The following is a 23,688-nucleotide window of genomic DNA, read 5'->3' as shown; positions in this document are numbered from 1 at the left end:
TTAGAAAAAAGCATCCTATGCAGCATATCTGGAGAATAAGTGTTCTCAATTAAACTAGTTTTCAACAATTGAAGAACTTCCTGTAAATAATCTGGACGTGAAAGCCTTAAGACGCGTTCTTTTAATCTTGTTCTAATGTTCATTTTCATCTTGTTTGGATGGTGTGAGTAATAGCTTATAAATTTATTGCTACACATAGGTTTTCTAAACCATATGGTTTTCAATACATCTGTAGTTCTTACAATTCTCATGTCAAAGAATGGTAGAGAATCTTCCACCTCTTCCTCAACTGTGAACTGTATATGTTGATTATGACTGTCGAAAATGTTAACTGTTTCAAGAGTTTTGTGTTTAGGAAGTGCCAAATCTAAATAAAAAAATAAATGTAGATAAATTAAATAAAACAAATGTAGTATACAGCATTGGTTGTACTTAGTGTGAATACCATCATACTATTTTTACAGAGTACGTTTTAAAAACTGTAATCTTTTATACGTTTTTTGAATTTTACACTTGTATGTAATTATTCTTGGGATAAATCATAGGGCTCATATTATCATGACTTCTTAGATCTAATGACATGTATGTAAATTGTAATGTCAGTTGTTGTCGGTTACTAAAACCTGAATAATCTCAGCTTGGTATAGCTGTTGCGAAATCAAGCAAACATGAAAATTTGATATATGGTTAACCATTTTTTAAATTTAGTGATTCCATTATGCTAATTATATCTCATTATGTATCTTTAGAATATTATTAACAGGTTTTACAAATAATAAAATGGCTTTTTTGAATCATAAATAATACCTAATTTGTCTGTTCTAGGCGACAGTATGATGACATACTGCAACAGCGGTGGCGGCGGAAGCGGCAGCGGAGGTACGGGTGGTTCACCCACCCCCCAGATTCCATGTTCGAATGCCGCCACCCCGCCAGTGGCAGCAGGCGCCTCCCCTAACGGCGTTGGTACAGGCGGAGGGGAGGAGGACGACGTCTGGCGCGGTCATAGCATCGCGGCGCTCAGGCGTCGAGCGTCCGAACTCAACGCCACCATTCCGTCTTATCTACAAATCAACTACGACGCGCATAACAACGCATCTGTATACTAACTTTTTATCTTTTTCCTTTTTGTGGTTCCTTTTTCTTTGTTCTCGTACGGGAGAGAATGCCCATGTAAATGGAATGTATTGTGAGTCAAAGTGGTTTTGTTAAGATTTTATTTTATTTGTGTACTAATATTGATTTGGTTAGTATTTTATGTCATTAGGAACAATTTAAACATATATTACAGGGTGTATCAGTACAGCTACAGTCAATTAAATCATTTACATTGATTTTGAAAAATAAAATTTTACTGTTTTTAAGGCGAAATTTGTTTAACTTATTTTAGCGAAAAGGAAATGTTAAAATATATATACATACCGACCAAATGGTACACTTTATTTTTAAAAGGAGTTATCCTAGTACTAAATTCATTATTGAAAAGGATTTATAATATATCTATCATTTAATATCAATATGGTAGAAGCTATGCTCAAAATTAAAAAAAATCAATTTCATTTTATGCTTCGATATTATTGTTCTTCTATTTGCGCTAAGACTACGTCCTGTGGTTTCCTAAGTGGCTTAGCATTAGCAGTTGTGACGATGAAACCAACTTTCATACCATCTTGTAGGTGGTCGTTAAGGCTGTAGAGGTGTGTTTGGGTTTCGTTCTTTGACAATTGACTAACCCATCGTCTAGCATTCTGTTAACATGGTCTCTCCATTCTCTTTTTCTGTTTCTTGTCCGTCGTACTAAGTCTTAGATATCAGATATCTTCGCATTTCCGTGGTCCTTAATATTATCTTCGTTGTGGTGTTTTTCTCTCATGTCTCTATTGCGTAGATAAAAATCGGTCTTACGCATATCTTAGGGATTCTAACTTTAATCCTGATATCCTAGTGTTAGTGATGCCTCCTTCTACTCTGGGATTGTAGGTTGCGAGTTTATATCTTTTAGGTTTTCTATATGTATGAATTTTAAAGATATTTTTTATAGATATTTACATGTAGAATGTACAATTTATTAAGGTTCGTGTATATAGGGTAAATGATACAGTCGTTGGCCATGCTATAGTGATTGGCCATGTTAACATAAATTTATAAATATTAAGAATCTCTGCTGTTACTAAAATAAATCAATTCTACAGAATAATTTTGACAACGTCGCTTAATGTTCACCTTAAGTTTCATCTGGCTACAGTAACAATAAAGTGCTTAAAGGTTGTGATTACTTCTTGCTGTCGCCAGTTTAGTTGTTCACAGGTAAAATCTTACGAATTTCTTAAGGATTGGACACTTGTTTTTGATCCATTATAAAGTTAATCGTTGTAGATATAGATATAATTTAGCATGATATATTAAACTTAGGTTCTAACTGATCAAATTTTAGGCCCCAAATATTTTTAGATAACAAAAAACGCGCGAATTTATTATGCCAATAACTATATCAATAATTTAGATATATAAACAGTTATTGGCAGGCCGGCCAATTACTGTGATAAATTTCTAAAATAAACTTTCAGATATAATTTGTTTTCCATAAAAATGGGCACTCTAAATTACATTATTCTTATTGTCACCTTTAAATATTCCAAGAGTAAACAGTCGTTGGCCGTAGGCTAATTACTATAATTCAATGTGGCCAATCACTATCGCAATCCTTTTTTTTCAGTTATAGCATGCCAAAGGTCTATGAAGGTATTTCTTCCAAAAAAAAAATATAAAGAAGAAGATATAATTACGGCTTTGGAGTCTATTGAAAATGGTATGAGTCAAAGAGAAGCTTCCAAGTTATATCAGATTCCTCGAGCAACACTTCAGTTCCGGTCAAGTGTTAGATTTAATAATAAAGTTTCTCTTAGACCTCACCCAGTATTAACTTCAGAAGAAGAAGCAGTTCTAGAAAGATGGATTTTGACCTCATACAAGAGCGGGTTTCCTCGTAGAATGAAAGACATTCAAGCTTCTGTGAAATATTTCCTTGACGCAGCTCCTAGAGAAAATCCGTTTAAAGATAACCATCCAGGAAGAAGATGGTATCACTCTTTCCTAAAACGTCACCCAAATATAACTCTAAGAACCGCAGAAGGAATAACAGCAGCTAGCTCAGTTCTAGCCGAAGCAGACATAAGAAACTGGTTTACTAGTGTAGAAGACTATTTAAAGGAAAAACAATTATTTGAGATTCTTGAATATCCCAGCAGAATCTACAATGAAGACGAAACCTGTTTTTGGCTTTGCCCAAAGAACAAAGAGCTTGTTGTTTGAACCTGTTTTGGCTTGCACTAAGAGGAGCGAAAAACGTTTATGAAATACAACATCATTCAAAAAACAATATCACCGTGATGTTTACATTTTCAGCTTGTGGTGTTGTGACCCCACCTATAATTAATTATCTATGATTACAAAAGACTGCCAGCTGAAATTGTTAAATCTGTACCTGACACCTGCGGAATTGGATACGGTGATAACGGTTGGATGAAAAATACTTAAGCTGTTCTACGAATATATAGGAAACATTCTTTATCCTTACGTAAGCAAAAATAACATCAAATTTCCAATAGCCTTGTTCGTCGATGGTCACAGCACACATTTAACCTATGAAATAAGCGAATTATGCACAAAGCTACAGATAATTCTAATTGCTCTGTACCCTAACTCGACTCGAATCGTGCAACCTGCAGATGTGTCCATTTTTAAGCCCTTAAAAGAAGGATGGAAAAGTGCTGTATTAAAGTTTCGGAGAGAGCACCCTACTGAAGTTGTAACAAAGGACAATTTTGCTGCAGTTTAAATACAGTGGTTGATAATATAAAACGAGAAAATTTTAGAAATGGTTTTCGTGCCTGTGGGCTTTTCCCTTGGAATGTATCCGCAATTGATTATTCCAAATGCACTGGCAAGACAAAAGAACAAGACAGAGACACGGAAGTCAGTTAAATTACATTCGAAACATTTAAAAAAATTGTTGGAGAGGAAAAAATGGAAAGACTTAAAAACTTTGTTGAAAGTGATGCATATAATTCCGATTTTTTGACGTTGTATTATATTTACAAAGAATTTTTGGAGACAAGTCCACCCGTGAATACTGATCAACTGGAAGATATGGATAAAGTATAAGATACAGAGCAGCAAGGAGGAACGGACTAATTTCATGGGACGATCCAATCTGAAATCTGTGAGCCAGAATTAACTCTTGAAATCAGAAATTTACAGGATGAAACAAATGAGGGTTTTATTAAGCATACTTTGGAAATTATCGTAAATGAGCAAATGTTTGACCATCGCTCACCTCTAAACACGTCTTATTAAATAAGTCGTCTTCATCAATCAGCGATTATGTTATTTGGCCGAAAACTCCTGAAAGGAAAGAAAAAGAGAGACGGAGAAACTACCATTTGTTCTGACTTCCTCCGTTATGAAAAAGGCAATTAAAGAAAAAATGGCTTTAAAAAAAAGAACTGGAGATGAAAAAGGAGAAACGTAAGACTGAAAGGTTGAACAAAAAAGAACTAAAAGAAAACAAATTAATAAAAAAAGCAGGAACAAAAAGAAAGCCTAAACATAATTATACAGAACGATCACCAAACAACACTAACATTAAACTTGTTTTACCAACGTCACCAACGTAACGAAAACCTTGCCAAAAATTGACTTCCAAGATAGCCTTGAAAACATCCAAAGTTGTCTTACTATTGTGCCAGAAAAATCAAAAAGAAAGCTGTTTAGTGACAACAGTCAAGATGGAATCATTAACACGAATATGGTTATTATTACACCATCAGCTCCTAATCCATTTAAGAACAAAACTATATACACTGGGCTGTGCTATACGTGTGTTAATAATATAACACGTAGTCAATATGGAGTAAAATTTTCAAATTGTTCCAAAACATACCATATAAAATGTATTTCCAAAAATAAGATGAAATCCTTCGAAATGGAGAACTTTTTGTGTAACGTTTGTTTCGACAAGATAACATTGTAATTGGTTTGTAATTTCTGGCATTTATTAAACATTTTTGAAACCAAATTCGTCTTTGATCACTAAAATTATATATAATTTTTAATGGTTTTTTAGTTTTTTAACCAAAATTAAAATAACGCAGGTAGGATACATAAATAAGAAAAATATGTACCTAGGATAACTTAGCCCCTTACTGGTGGCCAATTACTATCTACTTACTATGCCAATCATTATCAAAATTAGGCCAATCACTATAAAATCTGCTTTTCCAAGAATAAAACTTTTTTTTATAAATATTAAACATTTTTAAACAATAAATGACATACAGAGTCATAAAGAGGATACTTTAGTCTAATATTTAGTGTATTATTTAAATATATGGTTTTTAATACAAATTAATGCCTTACACATTTATCAAACTCCAATGTTTAAGTGGCCAATCACTGTAATCTTTACCCTATTTAAAGTTGTTAGAACTGTATGAATAGATGTGGTTCATAATAATTAGGAGAGGTAATTAAATTTTATATAGACAATAGTTGAATTAAAGATAGGTTGTTTTTTGCGTTTTTTTTTAAATTTTTTATTTGATAGTATATCTCTTCAAATTTAGTTAAAATTTCAGATTGGTAGGAGCAAAATTTATGGAGTAGGCATTTAGGAGTGAGTGAGGTGAGTTAGAGAGTGACGTGAGTGAATGAGTTAAGTAAGTGAGAGTATTGTCTCTGAAACCTTGTTTTTATTCTTAGATTCATGCAGCTACTTCTTCCTCTGCTAGAATTTTGGTGAAAAATTTTAGTACCGCACTCAAACTAATACATCGGTAGTTTTGTGGGTTACTTTTTTCTCCTTTTTTAATCATTGGTATCAATATACTAGTGTTCCACTTACATGGTATTTTTTCACTTCAATTATTTTGTTAAAGAGGATATTCATTTCTGTTAATAATGTATCACCCCAATATTTTAGCATACCATTCGTTATTTCATCATTGCCTTACATCTTTGTGTCCTTTAGTTTTCTCGTCTTTTTCTAAGGAAAAGATTCAGTTCCGGTCTGTTTCCTGTGCTATCGTGATATTTTCAGTTGCACTGTAAAGATTCTTAATATTGTGTTCATTATTCTGATTTGATTCTTGTGTGTTGTATGTGCTCATTTATTTTTTCCTAGCTCCTAATAGATTCCACATTTTCTTTTGGCCTCCAAATAAGTCATGATCCATATCCCTCTAACATCTCTTGGATCCTCTTATTAACTCTGTTTTATATATCTCATTATATGTTTGATCTGAATTGTGGATATAATGTTCGTTTTTCTTTAGCTAATATTTTAACTTGTGAACAAAGTTTGTATTTCGTTTTTCTCATTTTCTAATGGTGTTTTCTTCGAATGATTTCTCTGTTAACTCTAGTAAATTAACTTAATTCGATACATAAGGATTCTACATTGCATTTGGTTGTATGTTTGAAGGGGTCATGAAGTAATCGTTGCCTAATTATGCATATTTTTGTCATCACAAGGTTATGATTGTTGATTTTTGTCCTCGTGAATTTATTAATGTATGTTTATATTGTGGTTTATGTAGGTAGAAGGCATTGTTGATTTTGTGCTAATTTTATGTACATATTTGTGTCATTTGTTCACCACTCTATTTATTCTATCTTCGTTGAATTGGTTTCTGATTCCCGGTATAACTGAATCGCCAATTCTTGCGTTAAGATCCCCTAAAATTATTATTTTTTCCTCGTTAGGCATATCATCTAATGCTGTTTGTAGGTTTGAATAAAAAGTAGCTATGTCTGTCTGAGATTTGCTGGTATCCAGTGCGTATATGTAGTTTTTTCCAGCTCGAATCTGATCCAAAAGATCTTTCTTATCCCTGAAGCTGAAGCTTATTGTGTTTTCTGTCCATTGCTATTTTTTACAGCCAATCTAGAATTTTTGTACCATGTAGAAGTTTGTACAGGTCTTTTGCTTGATGTGTCCTAAATATAATAGGGTCTCCACTTGGTGGTCCATACAGCGCCTCGCAGTCGCATAATACATGTTTGACAGTTTCTAGTTCACACAGTATCACAGAGTCTGCGGTTAAGATCTCCTTTATAAATCCCTAATTTATTTAGAAATTCTCTTATTGGTGCATGTCGGGTAAACATTCCTGTTACTGCTCTTTATTTGTTTCTATCCATTTGAAGCAATTCCTCTGTTCTTTTTTTACATGGTCCACCAATGAAGATTTATCAATATAGTTATTTTGGGATTCTCTCCAAAAATCGCTCATCGTTCTCTCTGATCCAGTACTCTACAGTCCTACAAACTGCTGTCTTTGGTACTTTCAGAGTTACAGCCAGATCGTTTAATTCGTTTGATCCTCTTTTTGCAAATTGACCTCTTTTTTGTTGCCTTCGATGCCCTGATGTACTGATACCCAGACAAGCTAAAACCTTGTTTTGGTCTCCCAGCTTATTCACACCAGCCTAGATGCCGCTTTCTGATAAGCCAGTGCCTTTAGTGCCGCTTGACTGTCAGACAATGTATGGATCTGTTCTTTTTCAAGGGCTCTCTCATTATATCTTTCTGCAAATTACAGTATCGCATAAATCTCTGCCTGAAAAACGGTGCAGTTCCTCTCCAAGGCAAAGCTTCCGCTGATTCTTGGATTATTGGAGTATATTGCTATTCCCACATCCTTTGTAGTTTTAAATCCATCTGTTTACCAGATCTTATCCTGTTGGTCATGATACTCCTTATTTCTCCATATATTCCAGTCTGAAATAGACACCCTATATGAATTCTTAAAATTGTATTTTTTGGCCTGTCCCTTCATTGCAAAGTTTTAGTGATTCTTTTCTCCCAATCTTGCTTTTTATTGTAATATGAAATGCAAGGGAGGCAGAAGTAAGTCTACCACATCGTCGCTGCATAGGTAATTGTGTGTTTGATCACCATAGTGTACACCCAGTGCACCATGTTCGGTTTTAATCCCCGTTTCTTCCAATAGATACGCCTAACCCTCATAAGTGCTGTAACTGAACTGCTTGTAATTTTTTCTAACTGCCGGTTCTAGGTAAGTTCTGAGTCTATAACCCAGAGATACTTTACCCCTTTCGTTAACTAAATTTCTTGTTCCTGCAGCTAAAGTGGACCAAATTCCTTTAGTTTCCATCTTCGTGTAAAGGTTACTATGGTGGATTTGTGGGGACTTATATTTAGCCCCTTCCTATAAGTTCATTGTCTTATTATTTCTAGGGACTCGTTCATGTGATCGTTGACTACCGTATTGTACTTTCTTTGCGAAATGATTACCAAATCATCCGCATGTTCAATTATTTTATGAATATTTGCCTTTAAGGTTTCTATTAGATCTTCTATCACCAGATTCTACAGCAGTGGGGACAGAACTGCCCCCTGTGAACATCTTCTGTCAACCCGGGCCAATGCTGTCTTTTTAAGGATAGTGGTGTTTACCACTATATTATTGAGCATAAATTCTATCCAGTTGAAACATATGTCCTTGACTCCTTTACGTCTCATGGCATTGGTTATAGATATTATCAAAATGTTTTCGAGACCCCCTCTAAATCCAAAAAGGCTCCCAACAAAACCTCTTTATTTTTTTTATTATTATATTTATTTGTAATTGTGTTCTTGTAACTTCTTGGCTTAATGTATAATTGGGGTTGCGTTTGTGTATCACCGCCATTCTAATGCCCTTCGCCTCTTCGCTGTAGCTCACCCCGATTTTACGCTTCATGACTTTGTTTTTGTTATATTTAGGAGTCACGCATTAGTTAGTCACTTAGGCATGACTTTCTTCTCGGTAGCGTTGGTCTTCTTCTTGTAAGAATTTTTTATCCTTCCAAGTCACTTTGACCATTTTTCTCTTATTGTTTAGCTTTCTCCACTGAGCCCCTGAAAGTCTTTTTGTCTCGATTCCGATTTTAATAAGACCCTCAGACACTAGTGCAGAAGTCTGGCTTCCCTCTGCTTTTTGTTTACTGTCAGGATCAATGGGTGGTTTTATCTGCCTGAGTGTTGAAGCTGAGGGCTCTGAGTCAGTAGTTACTGGTTCTCCCCTTCTTTGTCTTGTTGAAGAGTCTGAGTCAGTGGTCCCTGACTTCATCCTCTCTTGGTTTCTTTTATGTTGTTTCGTGTACATTTAATTCTTAGGAGTAGCTAGGAAACAGGTGGTCTCACTCCTGCAGAGCCCTGCGTACAGGAATATATGCTTATTACATCTGTCATCTTTAATTTTTGTAATTTTATCGTAACTTGTAGTAGTGAGTCATCAATATATTTCGTATTGCTACGCTGATTTTGAAATCTTTCATGTAGTATTATGCCAACACCTGATGCTACTCTCTCGTTTTATCCTTGCCGCTGTATATTAGTATGTAGTTTTCATATTTGTTGTTATTTATACCTTTTTTTTTGATGACTGAGGAAGCGCGGATGTCAAGTTTGTGTCTTTTTATTTACATTATAATCTCTTTATCTTTGTTATTGAAAGATGTTGCTAGGTTGCTGGTCTTACTCGTAACCCTTCTATTTTATTTGGCCTCGGTAGGGGCTGCGAATTGGCTAAGCTACTCAATCCACACAGAGCCATCGCAGGCAGAGGCTTAGAAATTAAACTAAAAAATTCAACGTAATAATATTTTAAAAGAGTCAAATTACAATACCAAGTATATAAGTACATGAAAAAATTTAAGGTATAATAATTTTTTCATAATCTGATGTTATAAGAAATATACCTTTTAAAAATATCTAAATTTTAGATATATAAACCAAAGTTTTTTCGTTTATACATATAACTGTATAATTAAAAATCATCACAACAATCTAAATTAAGCTATTTTTAGATAAGCTAACTTCTATTGCGTTATTTTTCGAGTTTTTATAGTAATTTTCATATTCCAAATCTACAGTTTATTTGTACGATAGAATTTATAATTTACATCTAGTGAAAAAAAAAACAGATAAAATCGCTGTGAATAAACTAACACAGGGGACAATATAAATAAAAAAAAATAAAACCAACCAAGCTAAGTATTAAATGCTTAATATTGATTAATTTGAGACACTTAAAATACTATAGTCTGTACTGAAGAAAAGTGAAATAAAGATAAAGTTTAAATATTAAATAAAATACTAACCAAAGTATATTTTTGATTTGGTTAATATTATTAAATTTTAAATCCAGTCGAAATTCCAGCCCTTTTAAACGTAGGTACGCTCGTGGAATTAACCATACGCGTACGCTTTACGAGTCGGTCGAAATCTTCAAATACACACATGTCCAAAAGTTTGGAATACGTACAAATAATATATCTACGCCTATGGTGGTTTTTAACTTGTTGTTGATATTCATTCTAGAGCGTTTTTAAATGAAAATTATAAAAAATTTGAATTGTTTTTGTATGATTTTGGTCACATTCAGCTGATTAGCGTATTTACACATTATTTCAGTCTCTGTTTAAATTTGAATTGAGCCGTTTAAAAATGCCTAGAAACGTGATATCTCATTTTGACAGATCTAGAGTAATTGCTTTGTTTCAACAGGGCTTTAGTCAAAGTTATATCGCGAATATTGTTGATGTTACTTAGAGTGCTGTATCAAAAATTTAAAAAAATTCCAAGATACAAATGACGTCAAGGATCGACCCAGAAGTGGTAGAAGTCGATGTACAACAGCAGCACAAGACCGGCAAATAACATTGATAGCTCGAAGAAATCGTCTGGAATCTACAAGTGGTATATCCAGAGCAATTTCTAGTCTTCAAGGACTGAATATTTCACGGCAAACAATAACACGCAGACTAAATGCGGTAAATTTGTATCGTAGAAGACCGCTACGTGTTCCTAAACTAACCTACCAACACAAAATAGTAAGGTTGCAATGGGCTAGAGAAATGGTGCATCATGGTCCTAACTGGAACAACGTGATGTTCTCTGATAAGTCAAAAATTGGCTTGGTATCTGATTCGCGAAGAACACTGGTTTGGAGGGCCCCAGGACGACAAGCCCGACTAGAAACAGCCCAACCGCGTGTCCCATTTGAAGGTGGCAGTATTATGGTTTGGGGTGGTATTATGAGTGGTACACGGACGCCACTGCTGGTTCTGGAGAGAAGAGTCACTGGTGCTGTGTACATCGAGGAAGTTTTAAATCCTGTCGTACGTCTATTCCGAGGAGCAGTAGGTGATGAATTTGTGTTTATGCATGACAACGCACCTCATTATCGAATAGCAGCAGTACAAAATTTTCTGGAAGAAGAAGGAATATCTACATTACAGTGGCCTTCGAATTCCCCCGACATGAACGTTATTGAACATGCTTGGGACATTCTCAAAACACGCATTAAAAAGCGAAACAATCCCCCTATTACACTTCTAGAACTAAAAGATGCTGCTCGTGAAGAATGGGAGAGAATTCCGCAAGCCCAGCTCGACCAGTTAACAGGCAGCATGCCAAATCGCCTACAGGCCAATGGAGGAAATACTAGTTATTAGTTTTACTAAAAATTATTTTTTTCTATACTAATTTATTTTTAAATGTAAGTTGTACATTGTAAGTTTTTCACTCCAATAGAATAAATAATTTTTTTGCATATCGTTTATCTGGTTTTGAGATTTATTTAGTATTGTTGAGAATTAAAACAAAATAATGTTTAACTATTCAGAAGATTTTATATATAAAAATCAATAAAAAGCTGAAATATTCCAATATTCCAAACTTTTGGACATATGTGTACATTGGCAGAACTCATGTACATTAGTACAGTTAAAAATATTTAATAAACAAAATATGCAAGGAAAGTTTCTTTAATTTTTGTATTTTTTCATCGGTTGAAGAGAGTTTGAGAGGTGAAGAGAGAAACCATTTTGCATATTGCATTTGAAATATTATTTGGTTAAAAAATCTCGTTGAATAATATCTTAAATCATTCGGCTTAAGAGTGGTATTTGTTTAAAATTGATATTAATCATGGAGTAGGGAGATATCTTTATACTATGTGGAATATGATTAACTTTTCGACGAGGATTATTGTTCCACCTCTGGATACGGTGAGTATTTGAGTTACTCTCCATAAGTTTATCCACAGGCTATTTGTATTCTCCTCTGAATACCTTACGTACTTAAGTTACCATAACAAACAGCCTGCCCTGCTTCTAAAAAAGCTACCTCAAAGTTTAGTGAAACGTTCAAAGACACGAACAGTTCAAATTCCAAAAAGGCATATAATTTGAATCCTAAAGACGATTATTTTATTCTAAAGGCAATGGTTTTTAAAGCTAATCGTTTTTAGCAATTTGCAGTTACATCTTAGTGTTTACACAGCTTGCGAAAATGAATTATTAAGTCACTAAGAAAACTTAATCAGTGCAAAATATATTCCCACCATTTTCGAGACATCGGATTTTCAAAAATTGTCTTTTTACAATTGGAACAACTTAAAAAGTTGCAAATAAAACCAAGGGAATTATACGTGGCGTCCACCTACTTTTTAAAGGGAAAAAAACAATACCGAAGGCAGGTCTGCAGGAATATGTTAAATAACCAGGACTAATTTAGATTTAATGACAAGTATTAGTTTACGTTTACGAAAAAATTAATGGATTGTTTTAGGTGCTGCTTGCACATATCAACAAAGTGGGCTTTTTTAGTGTATTATGCGCGTAATATACCTATCGATCAATGCAAACAGATACTGAAAAAGCCTGTCAGAAAAAAGAGAGCTGGATGAATGACGAGATAGTGAAAATGATGGAAACGCGCAGATAAGCATAGACCAAAGACACTCTCAAATACAGAACTATTAATAATAAGATCAGAAATAAAATCAGAGGAAAAAAAGTGTACTTTGAGAAGAAATGTAAAAAAATCTAGGAACTTTAGAATATTATGACTTATGTAAAGATTATGAACCCACATTAAAAGATTGCCAGGGAAAATTATTAGCAGGTTTAGAACAAAAAAAAAAACATATTTTGCTTATTTTAGACAAAAATGAAACTACCATAATTGAGACAGGAAAAACTAAAATTCTGGATAGAAACCAACGGATAGGAAGCAAAGAAAGAAGTGTTTGATGACGAAAGAGGAAAACTAAAGCACATATCGTTTAAACAAAAAAAAGTAAGATACAGAAATTATAAAGAAAGACGTATTATATGCTCTAAAGACCACTAAAAATTAAAAAAAAGATCTGGGCTAGACGAATTACCTATTGATATTCTTGGAATAATAGAAACAAAATAAATGGACAACCTTTATTGTCCTTCATAAGAACACAAATGCTGGATAATGCAGCGATCACCATATCATTAGTTTGATGTGCTATACACTAAAAATATTCATAAAGATTATACACAAACATTATTATATTAGTCCCTAGAAACTTGGATGTTAACCGGGATATGTACGTCTGTTTCATAGACTATGATAATGCGTTTAATAAAACCTGAACACAATCGAATACCTTATGGAAGTCTTGAAAGCAAAACAAATAAACTATCGTGATCTTCAGATAATAAAAAAGTCTATATTATAAACAACGAGCAATAGTGCCCAATAATGAAAACCGAAATTAAAAAAGAGGTCAGATAGGGCTTGTGCTGTCACGACTTCTCTTTAATGCCTCTCACTTTCTCTCTCCAATGACGCTAGAGCCCAAACAGAGCCTTGGCTTCCTCCAAACTATGCCGCTAATCGTTTCCGCTGTCACTTCTTCCTCCCACATTTTTCGTGGTGTTCCTTTTGGTCTTGCGTCCTGCATTTTACTATTAAGGGATCTGTTTGGCAATCTTATGGTCTCAACTCTTACTACATGTGCTAGCTCATGTCTTTGAATTTTAAAAAATTCTAAGATCGGTGCCACTTTGAACAGTTGGTAGAGTTGAGTTGATTTGTGTCTTCTGTAAAATCTGAAATAATTGCAGTGAAAGTTGAAATAATATTTTAAAACTGGACCCTTTTTTTCTCTAGTTTAAACAAATTAGTTGGTTAGGTGATAGTAGTGTAACGTTTGACCAAAACATGAGACATGTTCAAAAGTTATGAGGAATAGAACTTTCAGTTAAAATTCATAACTCGCCATGTATATGCTTAAAGAATGGGAGCAGACACTATTTAATAGACGTTTGTTATTCCCATAGAGGCCTCCATAGGAGGTATAGAAGTATGAACAGTTGCTCATGACTCACCCTATACCACACTTATGGAACTTACGCAATTCAAACCTGCAGAAAGATCTTTAACCTTGGGTTGTCAGCTAGATTTTACGAACAGATAAAATTCCCTTTGGCTTTTACTAAAATTAAACTAAATTCATTTTCAGGAAAATTCCAGCAAAGTAGTTCTAGTAGAAAATAAAAGTTCTTGATAGAAAATGTTGTACTTCGTAAATCGAATTATGTTTACGTAGGTAATGTATTTTGTAAATTGAAGTTTTAACTTTTTAGTTCGAACATTTTAACCAAATCAAAAGTAGTATTTTTTTCGTACTATGTATATTAAATTTTAATTTTATATTATAAATAATATTATTTATTTAATGTGACTTGTGACATTTCTGTGTATACGATGTAAAATATTAACTGTACAAATTGATAATTAGACAAAACTATTCATTATCTTGAATAAATCAGTGTGATGTAATTGAAGAATTCTCTTAATATGTTTTAGAAATAGCAACAATGATCTATATATATAGTATTACAAAAATAATATATTAAACAATGTTTTTATTTAATTTTTAAATTGAATTAGATTGCCAATTAACAATGACTAAAACTTAAAAACCTCTGTATTATTAATAGTTGGAGGACCCGTTTCCGATTTTCCTGTCTGATGGGTGAAAGTGATCGATTTGATGGCTATCATTAGAGGAAAAACGCCCTAAAGCCAAAAAAAGTCGCAAATGGGAAACCATGTCAGACTCGACTTAATGAAGCGATACTCAAAGTTTGCAAAGAGTATCTATCATAAACTTTTTTGCCGAGGAGCTCCCCTAAATAAAATTTTTACATTGTCACCACTACTGTAAAGTCCTGTATCCGAACGTTAAACAGTTTTATACGCGGCTGTGACTACGTGAAACATGGGTTCCCTCTACCCCATTCCTCTAGAGGGTAGTCATCAACTAGTAGCTCTTTCTTTAGGCCTACACCTGTCTAGGTAATTTTATCTATAATGTTACTGTTTTGATGTAACAATTACACTACTCAAGTTTTCTTGTAGTATAATATACTCTCCTGTTCTCCCATCCAGAAAATTCCATTCATAGATCTTATTGGTCCATCCCTCAGAGCACCTACAACTTGTTCCTTGCACCTGGCTTAATTTTTTTTTAATTGCCGTATTGCCAGATACCTGACAGGCAACGGTGGCTATAACCTTTTTTTTTTATATATAACATCATGGACCAAGACACCCTGGCATCTTTCGGCCGAGTAGGATACTAGGCCAGAAGACCTCAGGATAGTGCCAAATTAACTATGTTTCGGCTAAAACCTTAATTACCTTTCCAGAGTACTAGGCTTGCCACTCAATGAACAGCTCTAATGAAAAATTAAACACTTACAAATAACCATACCTATTACCGAAAATCAGAAAATAGTTCCCACCTCAAGCAGTTAAAAATGTGTGAGGGAGCGACCAGTATCCCACAAACAGTACAGTCTGCCGAAACAGACTTGCCTATTCTATTTATGAAGGTGCCAAAACTACTATGTCCGGTCAGAAACTGCGTCAGGAAGTAGTCTAGTTTCCTGAAATTACATTCCCACCATGGCCTCCGATCAGGAATAAGCTCATTCGTCCACCTTGCCTTCCGGCTAAAATTTGCCCATTCTCTCTGCCATTCCACTATCGTTCTCTCTCTCTCATTCTCATTTATATTTCCATCCATCATCTGTGCATACACCCTCGTTCGCTCTTTGCACAACAAAACGATCGGTATTACCGCTCCAATGACATACAGAGCCTCATAAACCGTCCTCTATGCGCTAGATAAGCTAGAAAACTTCATTTAGCACCCTTCTTTTGGTGCTACCTGGGCCTCCAATGTTTGGCATCAGCCGTATCAACGCCTCCAGATTTCGGTTCGCCTTCTATACCGTCTTTTGGATGTGTACTCCGAACCCCAGTCCTTCCGAAAACTACACTCCGAGAGATTTAACCGATTTAACCGGTGCAACCTCCACACCTTCCACTATAAAGTGAAGAGAGGATTTCTCCCGGTTCCCTTTGAGAACTTACACCTCAGTTTTCTAAGGTGCTACCTGTAGATTGTTCTCTCTAATTCACCTACTAATATGACGCAGGGCTGTGTTAGTCGCATTAGCCATGTCCATTTTCTGACTCGCCTTCGCAACCGGTGCGAGATCAACGGCATAAGCTACAAGAGTGCATGCCCTTAACATTTGTAGCCTCAACACCCCGTTGTACAGGATATTCCACAGGATGGGACCTAGTTCTGAACCCTACGAAACACCCTGCGACAAACTAATGCTCTTTTTCTCTTATGAACCTGTCAGTAAAGTATCTGTCAATGACCAGATACTCACTAACGCTCAATTTTCTCAGCCTGGACATGATTTTTTCCCATGATGCCGTGCTAAAGGAATTCTTGGCGTGAAACAGGATGAGAGCCACCTATCTATTTGTATCCAGCGTGACTAAAGAGGTTACTTCTGTGACCGCATCTATGATGGACCTTGTGGCATTAAAACCATATTGGCGGTCGCTCAGTGCATGCTTTTCTTCCAGTTCTTTCTCAAGGCGGCATTTCATAAGCAGCTCGTACGATTTAACTACCGAACTAAAAAGGAAAATTGGCCGAAATCACACCTCTTTCTCTTTACCTCTACCTTTCGGGATAAGGACACCCTTAGCGTCTTTCAACAGTGTTGGAAACTGCTGTTGTTCAATCAGTCTGTTTAGCAATCTTAGGAAAAAATTTTTTCTCTCACCATATTTTTTCATTGCTTTATTACCTTACATTATTTATTCTATCGGCTGATTTCGTACTTTATTACACACACCCAGATGTAGAAAACTCAGGTTCGATGGACCAAATTCTTACACATTTCGTTTTCTAGTTCTAGTGGAGGAACTAAATTCTTCTTCTCTTAATTTTATGATTTTAAGTTTTCGGATCCTTATGTTCATCCATGTTACTTTGATGTCCATTCTGTAATTAAAGTCAAAACCTGTTACATTATATCCCTAATTATGCCACAAAATTTGCCGGTGTTCCCATGACCAAGTCATCCAAATAGCCCAGGACATGATAACCGCCATTGAGGATTCTAGATTTCTATCTAGATAAGGTGAGACTACTTCCTTCGGAAAGCCTAGAACTGGACCCAGCATCGGTTTTCCAGAACGTACTCCACCTTTGGTTTTAGAGGATGCAGTGCCCCTTCCATAGATAATGGAAAATTTTGCGCATATTATTCCTAATGTATCTGACTTCTAATTTATCCCTAATGTGTCTATCGAACTGTTTTTTTTTAATCTTCAGTACAAATCACATCAGATTTTTACTGTCCAGTTTTATCAGAGTTAGGAATATAAGCTAGTATAAAATAATAAGCTGTCATACTCTTGATATGTATCGAACTCCTAAGCTAGAAAGCTAGCCTGTAGTATTATACATAATTTTCTGTATGGAATGATATTTTCCTTCTGTATAACTATCAGCAAAATCTCGTTCGAACCTGGTGATTTATATCCGGGCCATTTATAGTTTATTGCACAATTGACTTAATTCCGATCTATCTTTTAGCTTGCTCTGTCACATTATTTTTTGTAACATTAACAAAAATTTGTTTATTTACCTCTGTTTTTGCTGTAATTTATTGGATCTTATACCAATATTGTCTTATAAGAAAAACAATTTTTATTTTTGTAATACTATATAAGTCGACGTACGAGTTTTTTAATATATGTATTATATACCGACTGTATACGGCATTTGTTTTAAAATAAAACTAGACTAGAAGTCATAGGTTAGAAACTTTATTTTCAAATTATAACATTAAAGTGTAACGAAGAATGAGTAATGTAGGAATGTTCCAAAACTTCATGAACCTTGGAAATTCGCATGCCTGTCAAAAAAACCAATCCTAAAAACATTAACTATTCAATATAAAGTATTAAAAACAAATGTTAAAAGAAAAACAATAAGTAGTTCAACTATTTTACTATTGCAAAAGCTAGTTTCACTCTGTCTTGCTATGAGAATGCACTGCAGACAATTAAATGATTTTAGTAATGTCAGATTTCATAGTTGTGTTCTTAGATTAAATGAGTGAGTCTGGTTCATGAAATTTTGTAAGACTAATACTATTGAATTATTTTAGTTAATAATTTTTGCAGAAAAAATATTTTATTGTTTTTAAATTGTAACTCTTTGTATATGTATATGCATATACAAATCTGTTATTTTAAGCATTTTTCCTTATACTATTTTCAAATCTCTATTTATCTAGATGAACACTCATATTCTTTTGTTGACTCCACATACTGTACTAACAGGCTGTTACAAAGAAAATCTTTCAAACTAATCAATTCCGAAATTTCATAGGTTACTAGTCTGTGTCTTACTATAAATTAATTACTTTAAGTCATTTTATGATCCTCTTTTGGTATTTGTGTATCACATTCTAGCTTCCATTATCATTTGCGTTGCTATTATCCCAATGTCCAAAACAAAGCAATCTTTGATACAGATATCTAACAACTGCTTTTAATACATTTTTTGATAACAATATGTAATAAACAAAATATGCAAAAGTTAAAACGTCATTTTTACTCATAACTATTATATAAATAATGTAAGATCGGTATTTGATTTTAAAGACTAAAGGTAAACTAAATTATATGGAAAAAGACACAATTTTACTAAAAAATCATAGATATTCTTTTAAAATGAGAGTTTATAAAGTTATTTTTAATAATTTATTGCTTATTTAGTGGACAAATTGCTTTAAAAATCAATTTTTTAAAATTATTAATACCTTTTCAAAAAATGCACAAAAAACGTTAGCTTCGCGTGAGAACAAGGATATTTCTCCTCATATACTTCTGAACTGCTCTTCATCGATCTGACGACATAAGCATCTTCTCCACCAGTTTTGCGACTGATTGCAATTTACTTCCTAGCTCTCTCTCAAGCAGGCTCCTCTCACCTATCCATCTATTGCATACCAATAGAGTGTGTGAGATAGTGTCCGATATTTCACAGTAAGGCATTTATCATTTTCTGCCTTTCCAAATCTATAAAGGAATGCCTTAAAGTAACCATGTTCTATGAGTGTCAGGAAGTAATTCAAACGCTGGTGCCCGCGTTTTCACTCAAACCATCTATCTTCTCAGATTAGGAATCAGCGACTTCGTCCACTGCGCTACCCTTCTTGTTTCGTCCCATTCCTCTTGCCACACCATTATGGAGTTCTCCCTTTCTCCTTTTTTTAATGTTCTATTGTAATGTCTTCATTTCTTCTCTCGCATGTTCTTCCTCTATCCTTTACTAGCACGTGCATCGGAATACACCCGGTGATAACTCCCAACGCCTCGGCAGAGACTGTTCTGTATACACATGCTACCCTCAATAGACTCTTCCAATATGCTCGGGTGAGCTGCTTTCTGTACGCCTTTGGTAAAACTGCAGTACTCCAGACAAGTGCCGCGTAAAGGATGATCGATTGCACAGTTTTTCTCCTCTCAGTTTTGGGCCCTCGGATGTTGGTCATGATCTCTTCAACGCGTAGAGCCACCGCCTTTACGTGCTTCCTCTACTTTCTATTTTGACTCAGAGTCACCCCTAAATATCTCACACATTTCGATGGAACAACTCTCTTTCCTGCACATTCGAATGTTAACCAGTCCCTTTTCTTTGGTCCTTTGAGAACTATACCCTCGGTCTTACCCGCAGCTAGCTCTAGATCATGCATTTTCATCCATTCCTCGACTTGGTTGCATATACGCTGTGCAGCAAAGATAAAGTCCTCCCCGTCCAGCGCCACTACCAGCATAGCAAGGTCGTCTGAAAATGCGAACATGGTTACACCCTCTTCGTATTGTTGGCTCACAACCCCGTCGTATGCCAAGTTCCACAGCGTGGGACCTAGGATCGACCCCTGCGACACTCCAGCCGTCACGTCAACCACCATTCCTTTTTTTTACCACAATTTTCCTATCTGATAGATAGTCGGAGACCAAATTCATCGAGTACCTCGGACACCTTCTCTCTCGTAAATCCTTTATCACCTCTTTCCATTTTAATGTGTTAAAAGCATTCTCGACGTCAAACAACAGTAGGATTGCCCACCATTGGTTAACCTCCACCTCAAGCAACGCCCAGAAAACTTCCATCAGCGCATCCACTGTGCTCCTGTTCTTTCTAAAACCATACTGTCTGGGTGATAGCCCACCTGATTCTTCAATCACTGTGTCTATTCGCCCTCTTAGAAGCTTCTCGTATAATTTACCTATGGACGACAGAAGGCAGACAGGTCGATACTTGTCTTCTCCCTTTGTGAGTAGCACGAGCCTCGAGATATTCCAATTTGCCGGAAATCGCCGAGTTTCAAGCAGTGCATTCATGTCGTCCAAAAGCCACGTCGGCTCCATACTGCTAATGCGTTTTACCGCTTCTGGTGGTATTCCATCGGGTCCCGGAACCTTTCGTGTCTTTAGGGCACACAACGCTTCATTGAGTTTGTCTCCGGTAAAAGCTTACACGAATTCTAAAAAAAAACACAATGTCCTACGACACTTAAAACCTGAGTTGGCATTTTTTTTAAATTCACATGGGCGTTGTTTATAAATATGAAGTAATTTCAAATGCAAAAGATGCCAGACTAAAAGTTCAAGTTTTGATAAAAAATTTCAAAACGATTTCTTTAAAAATAAGACGTTCATGATATACCAAAAATGAAGTGTTTATTTTACTCCATTTACTCTATTTTACTCTTTTAAAAACCGGTTTGAACTATTAAATTGTAAAAAGGTTTATAGCAATTAATTTGTTTAACCTGCGGGCAGTGGCGCTATAGCTTAGTTGCCCCGGTGTCATAGACCAGATGGGCCTAAAAACTAGAAATGTATTTTTTTTGAACAATGATTTGAATAGTTATTGAAAAAAAAAGTCAAATGTATTAATTTTTTCTTATAAAACAAAAATAAGAAAACGTAACTAACATACTTAAAAAATGTTAAATAGACATAAATGCAACAAACAGCTTCAAAAAACAAAACATTATACCTTTATTGTAGTTCCTTACAGTTCTGACATATGTCTGTAATATGCTCTAAGCACATAATGCATTACATTTGTAGCAGTGAAAACGAGTTTTTCTATTCTTTCTCCAGTCGTAGTATATTCACCTTCCAGCAGGTAATGGTATTTCTTGATTTTCATGTGTATTACTTCAAAAGGTATTTTTATAAGTCTCAACTTCAGCATTCTCGGATAATTACTAAGAGGTGTCTCCTTTTAAAATGTGGATTAATCAATGCGTTTGCTTACGGCTTAAAAAAGTCGTCGTCGAATATTTGGTTCTCCGTTGTTTGCTTTATATATTACCTGAGTATTGATTTCTGCAACATTTAATAATGTGTAGAATATCACATCTTCTGCTTTTCCGATAGCAGTTGTAACTGAGAGCACAACTTATCTAAAAGGGCGACATCCCCTTTTGTATTATTATAAGTAGTGACTACTACCGGTTTAGATTTATTACCACTGTTTATGCCAATATCATCATTATTGTGCATGCTTGAGTTTAAAAAATATTTTTTCGTTGATTTGGGATATGAGAAACGATTGTGATATCCTCTGTAAAGCTAAACATGCTTGTAATGCTCGTCTAGATTGGACGTTTATTGGGGTTTGAAAACTCGACTGGCAGTTCTGTTCTATTTTTTCTTAGCGCTTAGAAAATTTCTATGGGCAATCGGATTGGGAGCCCACGTAGACTTCCATTTTTGAAGTGCAAAATACTTTTGAATCACAAACTGCACATATCTTGAGTCCGTATTTATTAGGTTTTAAGGGAATGTATTGACGAAACGAACATTTTTCTCTAAAAGCAGGGTGCATTTCATCAATGGTAACAAATGTTGAATGATCTTTTTTTACATTTTTTTACGAAATGGTCAAACATCACACAAATGGGAGCTAGCTTATAAATTTTTGATCGCTCTGCACGTGTTTCCTTATCATCAAAACTAATGCAACGAAGAAGAAATTGGAACCGTTATATGCTATCCTAAGATAAAAAATTTCTATACCATAACCGTCTCTCCTTCAAAGATCTTCTGCGCTGGCATGATTACAGTGACCTAGCCCAGATAAATAAAAGAGTCCTATAAAAGCACTGATTTCCATTTCATATATGAAATTAGCATTTCGCCCTCGCAAATAATTTTCTTGAATGGAGGCTATGTATTTATTTGTACTTTCCGCAATGATACCAATTATCGTGCCATCCAAGAAATAACCCTGTCTTGTTCTAGTGGTTCTTAGCTCTGGAGCTTCTTCCAGTGAGTTGTACGGTTTTTGCCTAACATAATAAAAATTTAAGCTAACTTGCTAATACATATTCTAGATTGTTAACCTACTTATATAAAAAAGACGGGAAGACTGACGAACTGTTTTATCTGCATCTGATATCTAGTGCTTTGATTCACTGTCGTGATTTACAACCTTCTTAATGTCCTGTCCCTCTTTTACTGATTTATCTTCGCATGCGACTGATTCACTATCACTATTACCCAGACTTACTTTTTTACAAGTTTTTACAAGTAAGCTTGCCCGTGTTACATTGCTAAATTCTGACAATCTTTTAATTAGATTTAGAGAAACAAATATCTACAAATATCTAAGAGCTTACTTCGCAATATTTTTATATCGATAATAGTGGCGCCGGTTTAAGACCAGAAAGCTTGTTTACTATACCACACTATTACACTGTAATAGTCACACGACAACTTACTTTCAGTCACAACGATACATTAAGGTATTGGAACGTTCGACTCCTTACAATAACCTGTTTAATACCAACAAAAAACAAACAGTCTACCCGGTCTCACACAGTGACGCCACTATTCAAAAGTTAAATATATTTGTAATGTTTTTCGATCAAGAAAAATAATTGTAAAAATAATAAGCATAATTCCAGAAGAAATAACATTTAAGGATTTTATTTTGAAATAAACAATTAGTTTTTGGTGAAATATATTGTTAAAAGATATTATTTATTACTATAATGCATAAATATTTGGGTTACCTATTATTTTTTAACCTTTTTTACTAATTAGAATAAAGGAAAATAAATTTTTTGCAAAATTATTAATAATTTTAAACTCTTTAAAGAAATTACTGGGTTAAATAAACAATTCATAAACTAACTAATTGCATTTTTGTAATTTATGCAACGAGATAACCCAAATTAAAATAAAACTTTTAATTATAAAACTGTTTATTAGAAGCGGATATTGCTACTTTTATAAATTTGAAGTTGCAAATTCAGTTTTTGAAATAGTAAAATCGATGCAAATTACATCGCTTTTAAAACCTTAATCTTTGGCGCATCATTAACGGCTCATTTTTAAAGAAACCGTTTTGAATTTTTTTGTTAAAAATTGAACTTTTAATATTTCAA

General features: G+C 34.5%; 2 protein-coding genes across 3 annotated transcripts in view; both read left to right on the top strand.

Annotated features, from left to right (window-relative positions):
• Window positions 1–18,905, top strand: part of LOC140434915 (homeobox protein orthopedia-like) — a 228,139-nt gene extending 209,234 nt beyond the window's left edge. For both annotated transcript variants that reach the window (XM_072523543.1, XM_072523544.1), the window contains exon 5: window positions 826–18,905. In XM_072523543.1, coding sequence (XP_072379644.1) covers window positions 826–1,109 — 284 coding nt within the window. In that variant the 3' untranslated portion in view covers window positions 1,110–18,905. The remainder of the gene's footprint in view (window positions 1–825) is intronic.
• LOC140433930 (uncharacterized) lies at window positions 2,737–3,312 on the top strand. The gene has a single exon (XM_072521902.1). It carries the CDS (start codon window positions 2,737–2,739, stop codon window positions 3,310–3,312), a length of 576 nt encoding a protein of 191 aa, XP_072378003.1.
• Window positions 18,906–23,688: the final 4,783 nt, after the last annotated feature.

Source organism: Diabrotica undecimpunctata, chromosome 2 (assembly GCF_040954645.1).
Source record: "Diabrotica undecimpunctata isolate CICGRU chromosome 2, icDiaUnde3, whole genome shotgun sequence".
NCBI classification, from domain to species: Eukaryota; Metazoa; Arthropoda; class Insecta; order Coleoptera; family Chrysomelidae; genus Diabrotica; species Diabrotica undecimpunctata.
Note: the sequence above shows the minus strand (reverse complement) of the source record. Positions and strands in the feature narration are given on the sequence as shown.